Consider the following 14,905-nt stretch of genomic DNA (forward strand, 5'->3'; position numbering starts at 1 on the left):
ATGAAACTATTGATTGTTAAAGATTCCTGGACTCTTCATTGATACACCTGAACCAAACAAACAACCTTTATGTTCAGACTGTTAGTGTTCTCTATCTCTCTGTACCACCCAATATAACATAGTCTGTGTCCCCACAAGGCTCTGGTCAAAATTAGTGCACTATATAGGGAATAGGGTGCCATTTGGGGCACAAGCTCTGTCACTCTGTCGTACACCGTGACAAAATGATGCCTCATAGTGACCTTTATTGGTCCATGACCCAATCTGACCATCAGACAATAAACACACATTACAGAAGGTTACGTGTAGACTATGAAAGCATTTCTTTATTTAGACAAATAGGAAGTAGGAAGATAGAACACTAGAGAAACAACAAGCCTGTCGGTGGAAAGTGGAGAGGAGATATTCTCACGAGTACAGAAGGAACACTACTTGCGATATAGAAACGTCCACCAAAGAAGGTACAAGTCTGATGATGGTCCTTTAAATCTGCATTGATACAGGAGCGTTATTCTACTGTATATTCCTCTAGGATTTGAAAATCAAATTAATTATGTCGATCAAAATACATTCACTACAATGTAGATGCTCAGAATGCTGTCTGGCTCTCTCTTTTCTTCCCCCACCCCCGTTTCTCTCTCTCCCCAATTTGTATTCTTCCACCCAGCTTTCTCTTTCCCTCCACCCTGTGTAAACCTTCTATGCTGTGTGTGTGGTAACTACTGGCTGGTGGATATACATGAGCTACTTGAGAGCTCACTCATTGAGCCCTATAGCTTCACAGTATACATACATAGTAATGTATACTGTATACATACATAGTAATGTCAGAAGTAGAATGGTCATTTAAAACAAGGTTCCACCCATGGAATTAGAACCAACACATTCTAATTCTACAGTTCCAGTTCCATCTTGACAGGATACTTCCTTCTCCTTCGTGGCAATGCCATCCCTCTCCCATCTCTGATCTGAAGTCTATTGACTCTCAGGGTTTCTTAGGCTTGGGCTTGACTTTGACCTTATCCTTAGCAGCAGCAGCAGGAGCCGCGAGCACCTTGATGGTGGTGGAGGTGGTTCTGGAGCCTTGCAGGTTCTGGGCGGTGCAGGTGTAAGTCCCTCCGTCCACCTCCCTCACCTCATCCACCAGGAGGACGGTCTGGGACTGCTGCCTCCCCAGACCTCCTCCGTCCGGATGAACACTGTCCTGGGTGTACAGAGGCCTGCCGATCTGCCGATCACACAACCACAACACAGACACACAACCACAACACAGACACACAACCACAGTCATACATACAAACACAGCACAAAGAAACAAGCAGTTTACAATTGTAGCCTCTCTGTACTGTATGTAGCCTCTCTTTACTGTATGTAGCCTCTCTGTACTGTATATAGCCTCTCTGTACTGTATGTAGGCTCTCTGTACTGTATGTAGGCTCTCTGTACTGTATGTAGCCTCTCTGCACTGTATGTAGCCTCTGCACTGTATGTAGCCTCTCTGTACTGTATGTAGCCTCTCTGCACTGTATGTAGCCTCTGTACTGTATATTGCCTATCTTTACTGTATATAGCCTCTCTGCACTGTATGTAGCCTCTGCACTGTATGTAGCCTCTCTGTGCTGTATGTAGCCTCTCTGCACTGTATGTAGCCTCTGTACTGTATATTGCCTATCTTTACTGTATATAGCCTCTCTGCACTGTATGTAGCCTCTCTGTACTGTATATAGCCTCTCTGTACTGAATGTAGCCTCTCTGCACTGTATGTAGCCTCTCTGTACTGTATATTGCCTCTCTTTACTGTATATAGCCTCTCTGTACTGTATGTAGCCTCTCTGTACTGTATGTAGCCTCTCTGTACTGTATGTAGCCTCTCTGTACTGTATGTAGCTTCTCTGTACTGTATATTGCCTCGCTTTACTGTATATACCTCTCTGTACTGTATGTAGCCTCTCTGCACTGTATGTAGCCTCTCTGTACTGTATATAGCCTCTCTGTACTGTATGTAGCCTCTCTGTACTGTATCTAGCCTCTCTGCACTGTATGTAGCCTCTCTGTACTGTATGTAGCCTCTCTGTACTGTATGTAGCCTCTCTGTACTGTATATAGCCTCTCTGTACTGTATATAGCCTCTCTGTACTGTATGTAGCCTCTCTGTACTGTATGTAGCCTCTCTGTACTGTATGTAGCCTCTCTGTACTGTATGTAGCTAAGTGTAAAGCTTCTGTCAAGAGGTTTCTCATCATATAACAGGAGGTAGAGTATTGCACTTGTCCTGTAATCCTACTCTAGCTATTGATATGATAAATGATTGACCTCAAGCATGGCAGACCCAGTTAGCACAATGACATACCTGTTGCCCAGGGTACTCCCAGGTGAAGTCTATGACCACGTCCTGTTCTCCAATCACAGTACAGGTGACCTGTAGGTTCTGACCAATGGCCACAGAGTTGGAGGACGCCTGGATCACTGGGGTCGGGGGCGCCACCGGGTCTGACAGCAGGGGACAACACAGACAGCCATGAGACTCCTGAACAGCTAATCAAATGGCTACCCAGACTATTTGCATTGACCTCCCCCCAACCCCCCCACCCTTCCCCACCACAATGCTGCTACTCTCTGTTATTATCTATGCATAGACACTTTAATAACTACCTATAAGTACATATTACCTCGACACCAGTGCCCCCACACAATGACTCTGTACCGTAACACCCTGTATATAGCCTCCACAATGACTCTGTACCGGTACCCCCTGTATATAGCCTCCACAAAGACTCTGTACTGGTACCCCCTGTATATAGCCTCCACATTGTCTCTGTACTGGTAACCCCTGTATATAGCCTCCACAATTACTCTGTACCGTAACACCCTGTATATAGCCTCCACATTGACTCTGTACCGTAACACCCTGTATATAGCCTCCACATTGACTCTGTACCGTAACACCCTGTATATAGCCTCCACATTGACTCTGTACCGTAACACCCTGTATATAGCCTCCACATTGACTCTGTACCGGTACCCCCTGTATATAGCCTCCACATTGACTCTGTACCGGTACCCCCTGTATATAGCCTCCACATTGACTCTGTACCGGTACACCCTGTATATAGCCTCCACATTGACTCTGTACCGTAACACCCTGTATATAGTCTCCACATTGACTCTGTGCCGGTACCCCCTGTATATAGCCTCCACATTGACTCTGTACCGGTACCCCCTGTATATAGCCTCCACATTGACTCTGTACCGGTACCCCCTGTATATAGCCTCCACATTGACTCTGTACCGTAACACCCTGTATATAGCCTCCACATTGACTCTGTACTGGTACCCCCTGTATATAGCCTCCACATTGACTGTACCGGTACCCCCTGTATATAGCCTCCACATTGACTCTGTACCGGTACCCCCTGTATATAGTCTCCACATTGACTCTGTACCGGTACCCCCTGTATATAGCCTCCACATTGACTCTGTACCGGTACCCCCTGTATATAGTCTCCACATTGACTCTGTACCGGTACCCCCTGTATATAGCCTCCACATTGACTCTGTACCGGAACCCCCTGTATATAGCCTCCACATTGACTCTGTACCGGTACCCCCTGTATATAGCCTCCACATTGACTCTGTACCGGTACCCCCTGTATATAGCCTCCACATTGACTCTGTACCGGTACCCCCTGTATATAGTCTCCACATTGACTCTGTACCGGTACCCCCTGTATATAGCCTCCACATTGACTCTGTACCGGTACCCCCTGTATATAGTCTCCACATTGACTCTGTACCGGTACCCCCTGTATATAGCCTCACTATTGTTATTTACTGCTGCTCTTTAATTATTTATTATTCTTATCTCTTACTTTTTTTTGTTGGTATTTTCTTAAAACTGCATTGTTGGTTAAGGGCTTGTAAGCAAGCATTTCACTGTAAGGTCTACTACACCTGTTGAATTCAGCATTTCACTGTAAGGTCTACTACACCTGTTGAATTCAGCATTTCACTGTGAGGTCTACTACGCCTGTTGAATTCAGCATTTCACTGTAAGGTCTACTACGCCTGTTGAATTCAGCATTTCACTGTAAGGTCTACTACACCTGTTGTATTCAGCATTTCACTGTGAGGTCTACTACACCTGTTGTATTCAGCATTTCACTGTGAGGTCTACTACACCTGTTGTATTCAGCATTTCACTGTGAGGTCTACTACGCCTGTTGTATTCAGCATTTCACTGTAAGGTCTACTACACCTGTTGTATTCAGCATTTCACTGTAAGGTCTACTACACCTGTTGTATTCAGCATTTCACTGTAAGGTCTACCTACACCTGTTGTATTCAGCATTTCACTGTAAGGTCTACACCTGTTGTATTCGATGCATGTGACAAATAAAACTTGTATTTAATATATAACAGTCAATATGTCTTCCAGTCCACCCATCAAGGAACGTTGACTTGACAAGGAACGTCCGCACTAGTCATTTTAATTCCATGAGTTGGCTACCCCTGGGGAAGAGGCTAGCTGTTGTTTAAGATACAAATCCATGGACTTACAGTTGACGTATATAAGCATGTACTTGACGGAGCTCTGCCTGAGGTTTCCGAGGCTGGCCACGCAGTACAGCTCCCCGGCGTGGTGCAGCTTGGGCCGGTGGATAGTGAATCCCTGTTTAACGTTAAACGTGATCTCCGCCCCGTCCACCGCCACCTCTACCGGGGGAAACTCCCGGTGCAGAGACACCTAAGGATGACCAGGTGAGTTAATGACTTTATAGTGAGTGGATAGCATATTCTTGACTATAGTGTCCATATTAGGCAGTGGTGGGAAAAAGTACCCAATCATCATACTTAAGTAAAAGTAAAGAAACCTTATAGAAAATGACATTAAAGTGAAAGTCACCCAGTAAAATACTACTTGATTAAAAAGTCTAAAAGTATTTGGTTTTAAATATACTTAAGTATCAAAAGTATAACATTTTCTTGTTTTTAAAATTTTCGGAGAGCCAGCGGCACACTCCAACATTTAGACATAATTTACAAGCGAAGCATGTGTGTTTAGTGAGTCCACCAGATCAGAGGCAGTAGGGATGACCAGGGATGTTCTGATGATAAGTGTGAGAATTGGACGATGTTCCTGTCCTGCTAAGCATTCAAAATGTAACGAGTACTTTTGGGTGTCAGGGAAAATGTATGGAGTAAAAAGTACATTATTTTCTTTACGAATGTATTGAAGTAAAAGTAAAAGTTGTCAAAATGGTAAATTAAAGTACAGATACCCCAAAATACTACTTAAGTGGTAATTTAAAGTATTTTCACTTAAGTACTTTACGCTACTGATATTAGGACGGTCTCAGGATCACAAGGAATTGAGGCTGTCCTAATATAGACACCGTAAGTGTAACGGGGTAGAACCTTCAACCTATTTTGAACGGACCTTTGTTGAATCTGCCTACGCCAGGTGAACGTGATTGTTAATGAACCTTTCAGTGCAGTGGGCTAAATCAGGGTCACACAGAGTGTTTCTGGGTAGTCTTAAACAAATCTACTTTGAAACAAAAGTATCCACCTCACACACATGGTTATGGGCTTAAGAAAAGAAGACACCTGTACCTTGTCAGATATAGAGATGAAATGTATTACATTTTTAGTTTGCATCCCAATATTACACTTTATATACTTCGCAGAGGACTGAAATATAACAAAACCGTTTGACCAGATATTCATTTTTTTATTTATTTTGTATAATGTTGATTAATTATGAAAAATATGAATAATAACATTCCACCCATGAGGCCTCTAGGTCATTTGACTACATACACGGGAGGCGTAAATCACGGGAAAAACAGCGGTCCTAAAAACATGTGTCACAAAACAAACAATACCTCACAGTGATGAGGTGCAAAGAACTGAACTAAATAATGTGTGATTATGACATACAGGCATGTGAACAGGTGATCAGAGCTCAGGTGATTGGGAGCTGGAGAGGGAGCTGCGTTCAGGGGATCTATGTGTTTCAGAGCGTGAGTTGGAAGCAGGCATTACAAAAAGAAATAGTTGTTGATTCCTGATATTATTGTCTGATTCCCATGCTCCTCGCTTTGATGTAAAGAACCTCCTCCCTGGGCCTCCCGAGTGGTGCAGCGGTCTGAGGCACTGCATCTCAGTGCTAGAGGCGTCACTACAGACCCTGGTTTGATCCCGGGCTGTATCACAACCGGCTGTGATTGGGAGTCCCCATAGAGTGGCGCGCACAATTGCGTCGTCCGGGTTAGGGTTTGGCCGGGGTAGGCCATCATTGTAAATAAGAATTTGTTCTTAACTGACTTGCCTAGTTAAATAAAGACCTGTGTTATGTTTAGCCCAGTCCTGATGACCTCGCCTGGCGTGTAGACCCGGTGATATAGTACAGCTACAGCAATAGGATGTATTTCCCCACATAAATTGTAGCACATTATGAGAAAATAGTCAAATATGATAGGCGCATGGTCAAATGTGCTTATGACAAGGCTTGAAATGCATTATAACTGTGTCCCAATGCATTATATACCTCTATAGCTGTTAAGTAAAGTTTTTCAAAGCAAAAAATGTACTTTCAAAGAGGTAATTCTGAATTATCTAATCTAATCCCGCCAGATCTGTTCTGAACTCACCTTGGCGTCAGGTGATGTCACCTGACAGGGGAGGACTAGTTGGCCAATTGGTCCTCAGCTGGATGACCTCATAGTAGGAGGAGGAGGGGACAAACAGCTCCTGTGGGTCTGGGGGAGGGGCAGACAACTGTTATACTGTGCGGCACATATGACACCCTATTTCCTATATAATGCACTATTTTTGAACAGAACCCTGGTCAAACATACCGCACTATACAGGGAACAGGGTGCTATTTGGGACCTGGTGATTACACGGGCTTGTGTCTCAGGTCATCCTATTCCCAACCCCAATGTGATGCATTTCGTGGGTCAAAGAATGGGAATTTTGGCCCTGGTCAAATGTAGTGCACTACATAGAAACCAGGGTGCCTTTTGGAACTTAGCCATGGTAACAACTCCTATGTCAGGAGGCCGGGACTTAGTACCAGGGAAGAAGACAAAGACTTTGACAGCCTTATCGTACACCTTCCTGCAGTCCCTTTGTTCACAGTACATGGGGAAGCAGGTGTATTCTCCAGTGTCTGCTCCTGTAGAGTTGGACAGGGTCAAGGTCCCGTACCGGTCATGCTGCACCGTCCTGTACGAACACAAAGAAACAAGAGTCCCTCACACCAAAGCCACACAGGCCTACATACAGCATCTCTATACAAACAGAGAGGTCAGAAATGAGTCCCTCACACCAGATGCGAACAAAGATTTTTTCTTTAACGAGTCCGACGCGAAGGATACACTGCTTTCTCGGGAACAGGCCCATATCCCCGACGGAGAAAAAGGGGGCGGAGGTCGGGCTGCCTTCTGAGAATTCGTAGGCGGGTGAGTACACCTCCACTACCATCCCTACTATTGATCAAGACTATCCGGGAAGATTAAACTACCAAAGGGACATCAAAAACTGTAATATCTTGTGTTTCACCGAGTCGTGGCTGAACGACGACATGGATAATATAGAGCTGACGGGATTTTCCATGCATCGGCAGGACAGAGCAGCTACGCCTGGTAAGACGAGGGGCGGGGTTGTGTGTCTATTTGTCAATAACAGCTGGTGCGAGATGTCTAATGTTAAAGAAGTCTCGAGGTATTGCTCGCCTGAGGTAGAGTACCTCATGATAAGCTGTAGACCACACTATCTACCAATATCATAATTCTATTCTCCTGATTCCTGCTTACAAGCAAAAACTAAAGCAGGAAGTACCAGTGACTCGCTCACTACGGAAGTGGTCAGATGACGCGGATGCTACACTACAGGACTGATTTGCTAGTACAGACTGGAATATGTTCTGGGATTCATCCAATGGCATTGAGGAGTACACCACCTCAGTCATAGGCTTCATCAATAAGTGACTACAGCTCAGCGTTCAACACCATAGTGCCCACAAAGCTCATCACTAAGCTAAGGACCCTGGGACTAAACACCTCCCTCTGCAACTGGATCCTGGACTTCCTGACGGGCCGCCCCCAGGTGGTAAGGGTAGACAACAACATGTCTGCCACGCTGATCCTCAACATCGGGGGCCCCTCAGGGGTGCGTGCTTAGTTCCCTCCTGTACTCCATTTTCACCCCCTGACTGCGTGGCGTATCCAATACCATCATTAAGTTTGCTGACGACACAAGAGCTGTAGGCCTGATCACCGACAACGATAAGACAGCCTATAAGGAGGAGGTCAGAGACCTGGCAGTGTGGTGCCAGGACAACAACCTCTCCCTCAATGTGAGCAAGACAAAGGAGCTGATTGTGGACTGCAGGAAAAGGCAGGCGAACAGACCCCCATTAACATCGACAGGGCTGTAGTGGAGCGGGTCGAGTATTTCAAGTTCCCTTGGTGTCCACATCACCAACAAACTCTCATGGTCCAAACACACCAAGACAGTAGTGAAGAGGGCACGATAACACATTTCCCCCCTCAAGAGATTGAAAAGATTTGGCACGAGTCCCCAGATCCTCAAAAAGTTCTACAGCTGCACCATCGAGAGCATCCTGACCGGTTGCATCATCGCCTGGTATGGCAACTGCTCGGCCTCCGACCGCAAGGCGCTACAGAGGGTAGTGCGTACGGCCCAGTACATCACTGGGGCCAAGCTTCCTGCTATCCAGGATTATATACTAGGCGGTGTCAGAGGAAAGCCCAAATAATTCTGAAAGACTCCAGTCACCCAACTCATAAAATGTTCTCTCTACATCTGTTGTATTCGGCGCATGTGACAAATAAGGATTTGATTTGATGACTCAGCAACTAATATTGGACTATCCTGGCAAGAAGTCGTTTTTATTATTTAAGTTTTATACAGGCAGTTTTATACAGACAGTTTTATACAGGCAAGTCAACATTGAGACAGGTCCCTTTTTTCTAGTGAGTCCTTGTTGCCGTGGAGTCCTTTTTCCATGGCACCCTGTCCCATCACATCGTCAAAAGGCCCCGGAGTCTCACCTGAGTCTCCCCTCGTCGTCCTCCTCCAGGTAAACAGGAACGCCCCACCCAACAGGGTTCCCTTTACACCTCAGCTCCAGGGTGTCGCCGGACCGGATGCTCAGACTGTCCCCCACATGCTGGAACTTCCCCTTGTTCACCACCTATGGTATAAACCAGGGAGGAGAAACGTGCGCGGCAGTTTACCTTTAGTGTTCATTACGTTAAAACAGAAGAGAAGCCCTCACACTGCTTTTCGCTAGTATCACTTCTTTTTGTTCAAGCTTCGTCAGAGCTTTTGTGAATGTTTGTAATTTGCACTTTATTAGTAGACATTGCTCCACAAAACATCCGTTGATTGTGTCAAATATCTCAAACATTCAAGTGTTTTTTGATTTGTGTACATAATGTTTATCTTTAATGTGGACTATGTATATGTACAGATTTTATGAAGATGCCAATCTGTCATGGCAGCCTCAAGATTATGAAAATGCAAAATGAGACTTTCTCTCGCGAATAATTTGAAATGTATTCAATCCTACCTGTGTCAGGTGAACAGGTCCCTGGTTGGCTGCTGATGGTGAAGCCGGTGTTGCTTTGGGTTTGGGTTTGGTTGTGGCTTTACCTGCTCCCCTCACTGGCTTACCCTTACTGGATTTGGGCTTACGGTCTGGTGGGGTGGTCCGTCCCTCTTGCTCATCCTGCTGGCACTGTCCTGCAGAGCAAGTATCCAATATTGAATTTGTATTCTTTGAAATACACTTAACCATAGTCACAAGCACAGTAAGTTCCAGGTCAATGCAACAAATAAAAGCATGAAGAGTCTAATGTTGATTTGATGTTAGATTAAAACATTGCAGTATGCCATTGGTAACCATACTTGGGCAATAACAGGAATATCCTGCAAAGGAATTTACTATACAGACAGACTGAATGAGGTGAAACCAAATTAAATGTAACTAACTCAAGAAATGCCATCAAAGTTCACAATAAGTCAGAGTAATGCAATCATCTACTGATCTCCTCCTGCACCTCACTAGCCTAGTGGATGTTTAGGAATGCACATTATCCACAGCCACACAGAGAGGAAATAAAGTCACTTACCAAACTCCAGGATTAACCCACAGATGAGGAAAGCCCCCAATAACACCAGCCTCCACTTCTCCCCTGAGCCGTTTACTGCCACCATGGCTCCTGTGATGTACAGACCAATGAACCCACCGACTGACTGACCGCAGGATTAACAGTTCACAAGGTTCACAACCGCAGTACAACAGGGAACGCAACAAGGAGTGAAAGACATGAAAATGAAAGAAGGGGGTAGAGAGAGAAGGAGAGAGGGAAAGAGGGAGGGAGGGAGAAGGAGGTTTGCTGCGTGACTGCGAAATGAGTGGTCAGCTGTTTAGCCAAATCACACACATTCCTCTACTGACCAAAAGAGAATGAAAGAAAGAAAGAGAGAGAGAGAGAGAGAGAGAGAGAGAGGCAGATAGAGGGAGAGAGGGAGGGAAAGGGAGAGAGAGAGAAGTAGAGAGCGAGAGAGAGGCAGATAGAGGGAGAGAGCAAGGGAGAGAGCATGGGAAAGAGGGAGAGAGGGAGAAGTAGAGAGAGAGAGAGAGAGAGAGAGAGAGAGAGAGAGAGGGAGAGAGAGAGCGAGGGAGAGAGCGAGGGAAAGGGGGAGAGAGAGAGTCTCCCCAAATTCTTCCTGTGGTGCTCAATGGAGCCATTCAGGGGCCTGTGGTCCAATCAGGGGCCGGGAATGGAGGCCCCTCCACCCTGCTACGTCTGGGACTGCTGAGACTGTTTATTTAGCTGGAGAAGTGGAGTGAGAGAGAGAAAAAGCTTTGCATAGTAGCAGTGGCCCTCTGAACTACCTTGAAGATGTAAATAACAGTTGTCATTGTGTTGATGATAAAGTGTTTTGGTTAGGTTAGACTATTTGTTTAGCTGGTGAAGGGAAGTAAGAAGAGCACGGCAGGTTGGCAGTGGCCCTCTGAAGTACAGAAGCGATATCTTTTAAAAGTAAACAACATGGGCATTTCTAATACTACTCTTTTCATTGGATTTAGTTTGTTTAGCTGGAGAGGTGGGATAGAGGGAGAGAAGCATGATCAACCTGAACTACCGTGCTGCATAACTTGAAGACGGAAATAGAGTATTCTCTATAACAGTTTTTCCTAAAGGTCTTGTGTTTTGACCCACATACACAAAAGCTCCTCTGAGGTTGTAAATAAATGGATCAGATGTTCCTAGGAGTAAAGTATTGCACCATTTAGGAAACAGGAAGCTAACAATAATTATGTTTTTAACGCGGTGTTGGGGAAGCTACTCTGAAAAGATTGTTTACCAAGCTACCAATTACTTTACACTGGAAGAAGTTAAGCTACACTAAACCTACTTTTAAGAAAAATATAGTTTACTTAACTAAAGTTACTTTAAAAAAGTAGTTCAATACATCAAAACTACTTCCTGATAAATTATCATATCTAAATCTAAAATGTCATAGAATACAAATTGCAAGAACAGATCTGGAGTCAGATGTTAACAGAATGTGTATTTCAGCCTATTAAACACAACAACAAATGTTTCGAGTGAGAATTAGGAAGGTCTGATGCCAAAAAATAAAGACAATTATTGCTAAAAGAGTAGTGTGTAGTGCCAGTAGTTAGCTACACCGCTACATGGTAAAACAGTAGTGTATAGTTCCAGTAGTTAGCTACACCACTACATGGTAAAACAGTAGTGTGTAGTTTGCTACACCGCTACAGGGTTAAACAGTAGTGTGTAGTTCCAGTAGTTAGCTACACCGCTACATGGTAAAACAGTAGTGGGTAGTTAGCTACACCACTACATGGTAAAACAGTAGTGTGTAGTTCCAGTAGTTAGCTACACCGCTACATGGTAAAACAGTAGTGTGTAGTTCCAGTAGTTAGCTACACCGCTACATGGTAAAACAGTAGTGTGTAGTTTGCTACACCGCTACAGGGTTAAACAGTAGTGTGTAGTTCCAGTAGTTAGCTACACCGCTACATGGTAAAACAGTAGTGGGTAGTTAGCTACACCACTACATGGTAAAACAGTAGTGTGTAGTTCCAGTAGTTAGCTACACCGCTACATGGTAAAACAGTAGTGTGTAGTTCCAGTATTTAGCTACACCGCTACATGGTAAAACAGTAATTAACTACTGAAAACACTACCTAGATCAGAATTCAGTTCAACCACCACCAAGCTACTGCTAAATATAGTTAAACTACTAGTTGAACTACATGTGGTTTACTACTCCCCAGCACTAGTTGAATGTGTATTTGTATGAATGGTACTGTATGGAAGGCCTAATGTAATATCTTACTCATTCATGACACAGTAACATCATACTCATGTGGGGGCCTCTGTTTATGGAAGCATATAGCTGCCATCATTCAAGTTAAATGGTATCTGCTTCCATATCTATAAATATTGATTTGTTCATTATAATATAGGTATTCGAATAGTAATAAAGCATAGTAATAAAGAAAACTCTTACAGTTTGAACTCTAAGTTATCAGTGGTGGAAAAAAGTACCCAACTTTCAAACTTGAGTAAAAGTAAAGATACCTTTATAGAAAATGACTTAAGTAAAAGTGAAAGTCACCCAGTAAAATACTACTTGAGTAAAAGTCCAAAAATTATTTGTTTTTAAATCTACTTTAAGTATCAAAAGTAAATGTAATTGATCAAATGTACTTAACTATCAAAAGTTAAACTAAAAGTATAAATATTTTCAAATTCCTTATATTAAGCAAATCAGACGGCACGATTTTCTTTTTTAAAGTTTTATTTACTGATAGCCAGGGGCACACTCCAACATTCTGACATAATTTAAAAAACGAAGCATTTGGACATACTTTGTGATGGAAATTATGATGGAATAGCTTAACATCGGTTAGCACAGGGAGATAAGAGTTCATGAAGGCACTTCTGTGGAAAGACGTGACCTGAACATGCCGGAATAACACACACAATAAATCACTCCAGTGGGTCCTCTGGGTGCTACGTTTTGCTTTGATGTGAATTACAGTACCACATCAAAGCCATCCATATATACAAATGTACTGCCCTTTCCACCTATGGTCTACGCAATCTTTATTTTACCACAATATACACATATCAATGCTTTCTATTGCATAGAAGATGAAAGTTCTTTGTCCATGTTTTAAACCTGCATGGAATATATGGCGTAATTAAAGAGTAGAGTATTGGAATGTATTCTGAATGGCGTAATTAAAGAGTAGAGTATTGGAATGTATCCTGTATGGGGTAATTAAAGAGTAGAGTATTGGAATGTATCCTGTGTGGGGTAATTAAAGAGCAGAGTATTGGAATGTATCCTGTATGGGGTAATTAAAGAGTAGAGTATTGGAATGTATTCTGAATGGGGTAATTAAAGAGTAGAGTATTGGAATGTATCCTGTGTGGGGTAATTAAAGAGTAGAGTATTGGAATGTATTCTGAATGGGGTAATTAAAGAGTAGAGTATTGGAATGTATTCTGTATGGGGTAATTAAAGAGTAGAGTATTGGAATGTACTGCATCCTACATGGTGCTTAATAAACTCTACTGTATCTCAGGTCTAGATGTCTATGCTGTGTGAGTGTGCTAAACCTTGCTTTATGAATGACTTGCTAAGCCATGATTATGGCATGGCCTAGGTAACAACATGTGAATGGTTGTATTGTTCCCCATGAACACAGGGAGGTAAGTGGCACGCTATGAATATGTCCCAAATTGCATCAGAGCCATATAGGCCCCAGTCAAAAGTAACGCACTATATAGGGAATAGGGTGCTACATGGGATACAAGCTATGCTATGCTCTTTATCCCAGCTTAGCACCGTCTACATCACCGGCTTGATCAAAGGTAAACATGTGTGTTACAGTTTTTGAATGACCTAAGTAAGAAGGCTTTGACGAAAATGGGATATGATCAAGTTTATTTGGGTTGTCATATACAGCATTGTATACATAGAAATTTTAATATTTACATTATGAAACAATAAATATCATTGTGTTAAAATCTTGAAATAAGCTATGCACTAGATTTTCTACATTCTACGTCTACACGCGATAACATTTTGAAACATGTATTAAACTGGACCCTATGAAATGGCACAATAAATCTATCTTGGATTTAAAAGTTGATTGCTTCCTGTATCACTTCTTGGACAATCACAAGTTGACAAGTAGGGTAAAGCATTACACTAAGCCACCTGCCACGCTGTCATTGTAAATAAGCATTAGTTCTTATTAACTGACTTGCCTGGTTAAATAAAGGTTAAATAAAAATTAAATAAAAAACTGTAGCACATCGTCAGTCACATCTTAGTTCACAGGAAACAAAAACTCAACTAAACTGGTTGAATGGACTCCAACATACTGTGTATAATTGTGACAAAATTAAAAAATGTATTAGCTAGGGTAATTTTCCTGAAGAAAATACATTTGTGTGCTTGCTTCAGCTATCCAAAAATGATTTTGATGGTAGTAGAGTAAGTTTAAAAAAAAGTTGAATAACTTTTGATGGGACTAGCAGAAACAGTTGAAGAGTAGTACTATCCCCCAAAAAATCTACATTGTAAGTCTACGTCCATTTAAATGTTCCGTATTTTATGTAGTCATAGTTCAAAAAGTATAAATAGTATCAATGTGATTTTCTCAAACAACTTGGTCAGCAAGCACACTAATAAGCCTGGAGTATGTAGGAATACAGCAGTTGTTCTCGCTTTCGGCAAGCACATGAACTGCTCTTACTGCTCTGAAAACACTGTCCCCTCATCATGTTGTAATGGAAAAGTGATGAAACATCAGGTA

General features: G+C 42.9%; 1 protein-coding gene and 1 pseudogene across 1 annotated transcript; one reads left to right on the plus strand and one right to left on the minus strand.

The window, feature by feature from the left end:
* LOC123743233 (basic proline-rich protein-like) overlaps window positions 1–14,905 on the plus strand; it is a 603,964-nt pseudogene that overhangs the window by 118,227 nt on the left and 470,832 nt on the right.
* pgfrl (Platelet-derived growth factor receptor-like protein) lies at window positions 300–10,268 on the minus strand. Its single transcript, NM_001173926.1, is given in 9 exon segments — window positions 300–1,228; window positions 2,351–2,490; window positions 4,558–4,744; window positions 6,654–6,690; window positions 6,692–6,761; window positions 7,079–7,230; window positions 9,081–9,223; window positions 9,602–9,774; window positions 10,164–10,268. Coding segments are annotated over 9 exon segments (1,230 nt in total). The 5' UTR covers window positions 10,249–10,268; the 3' UTR covers window positions 300–985.

This window comes from Salmo salar, chromosome ssa05, assembly GCF_905237065.1.
Source record: "Salmo salar chromosome ssa05, Ssal_v3.1, whole genome shotgun sequence".
Taxonomy (NCBI): Eukaryota; Metazoa; Chordata; class Actinopteri; order Salmoniformes; family Salmonidae; genus Salmo; species Salmo salar.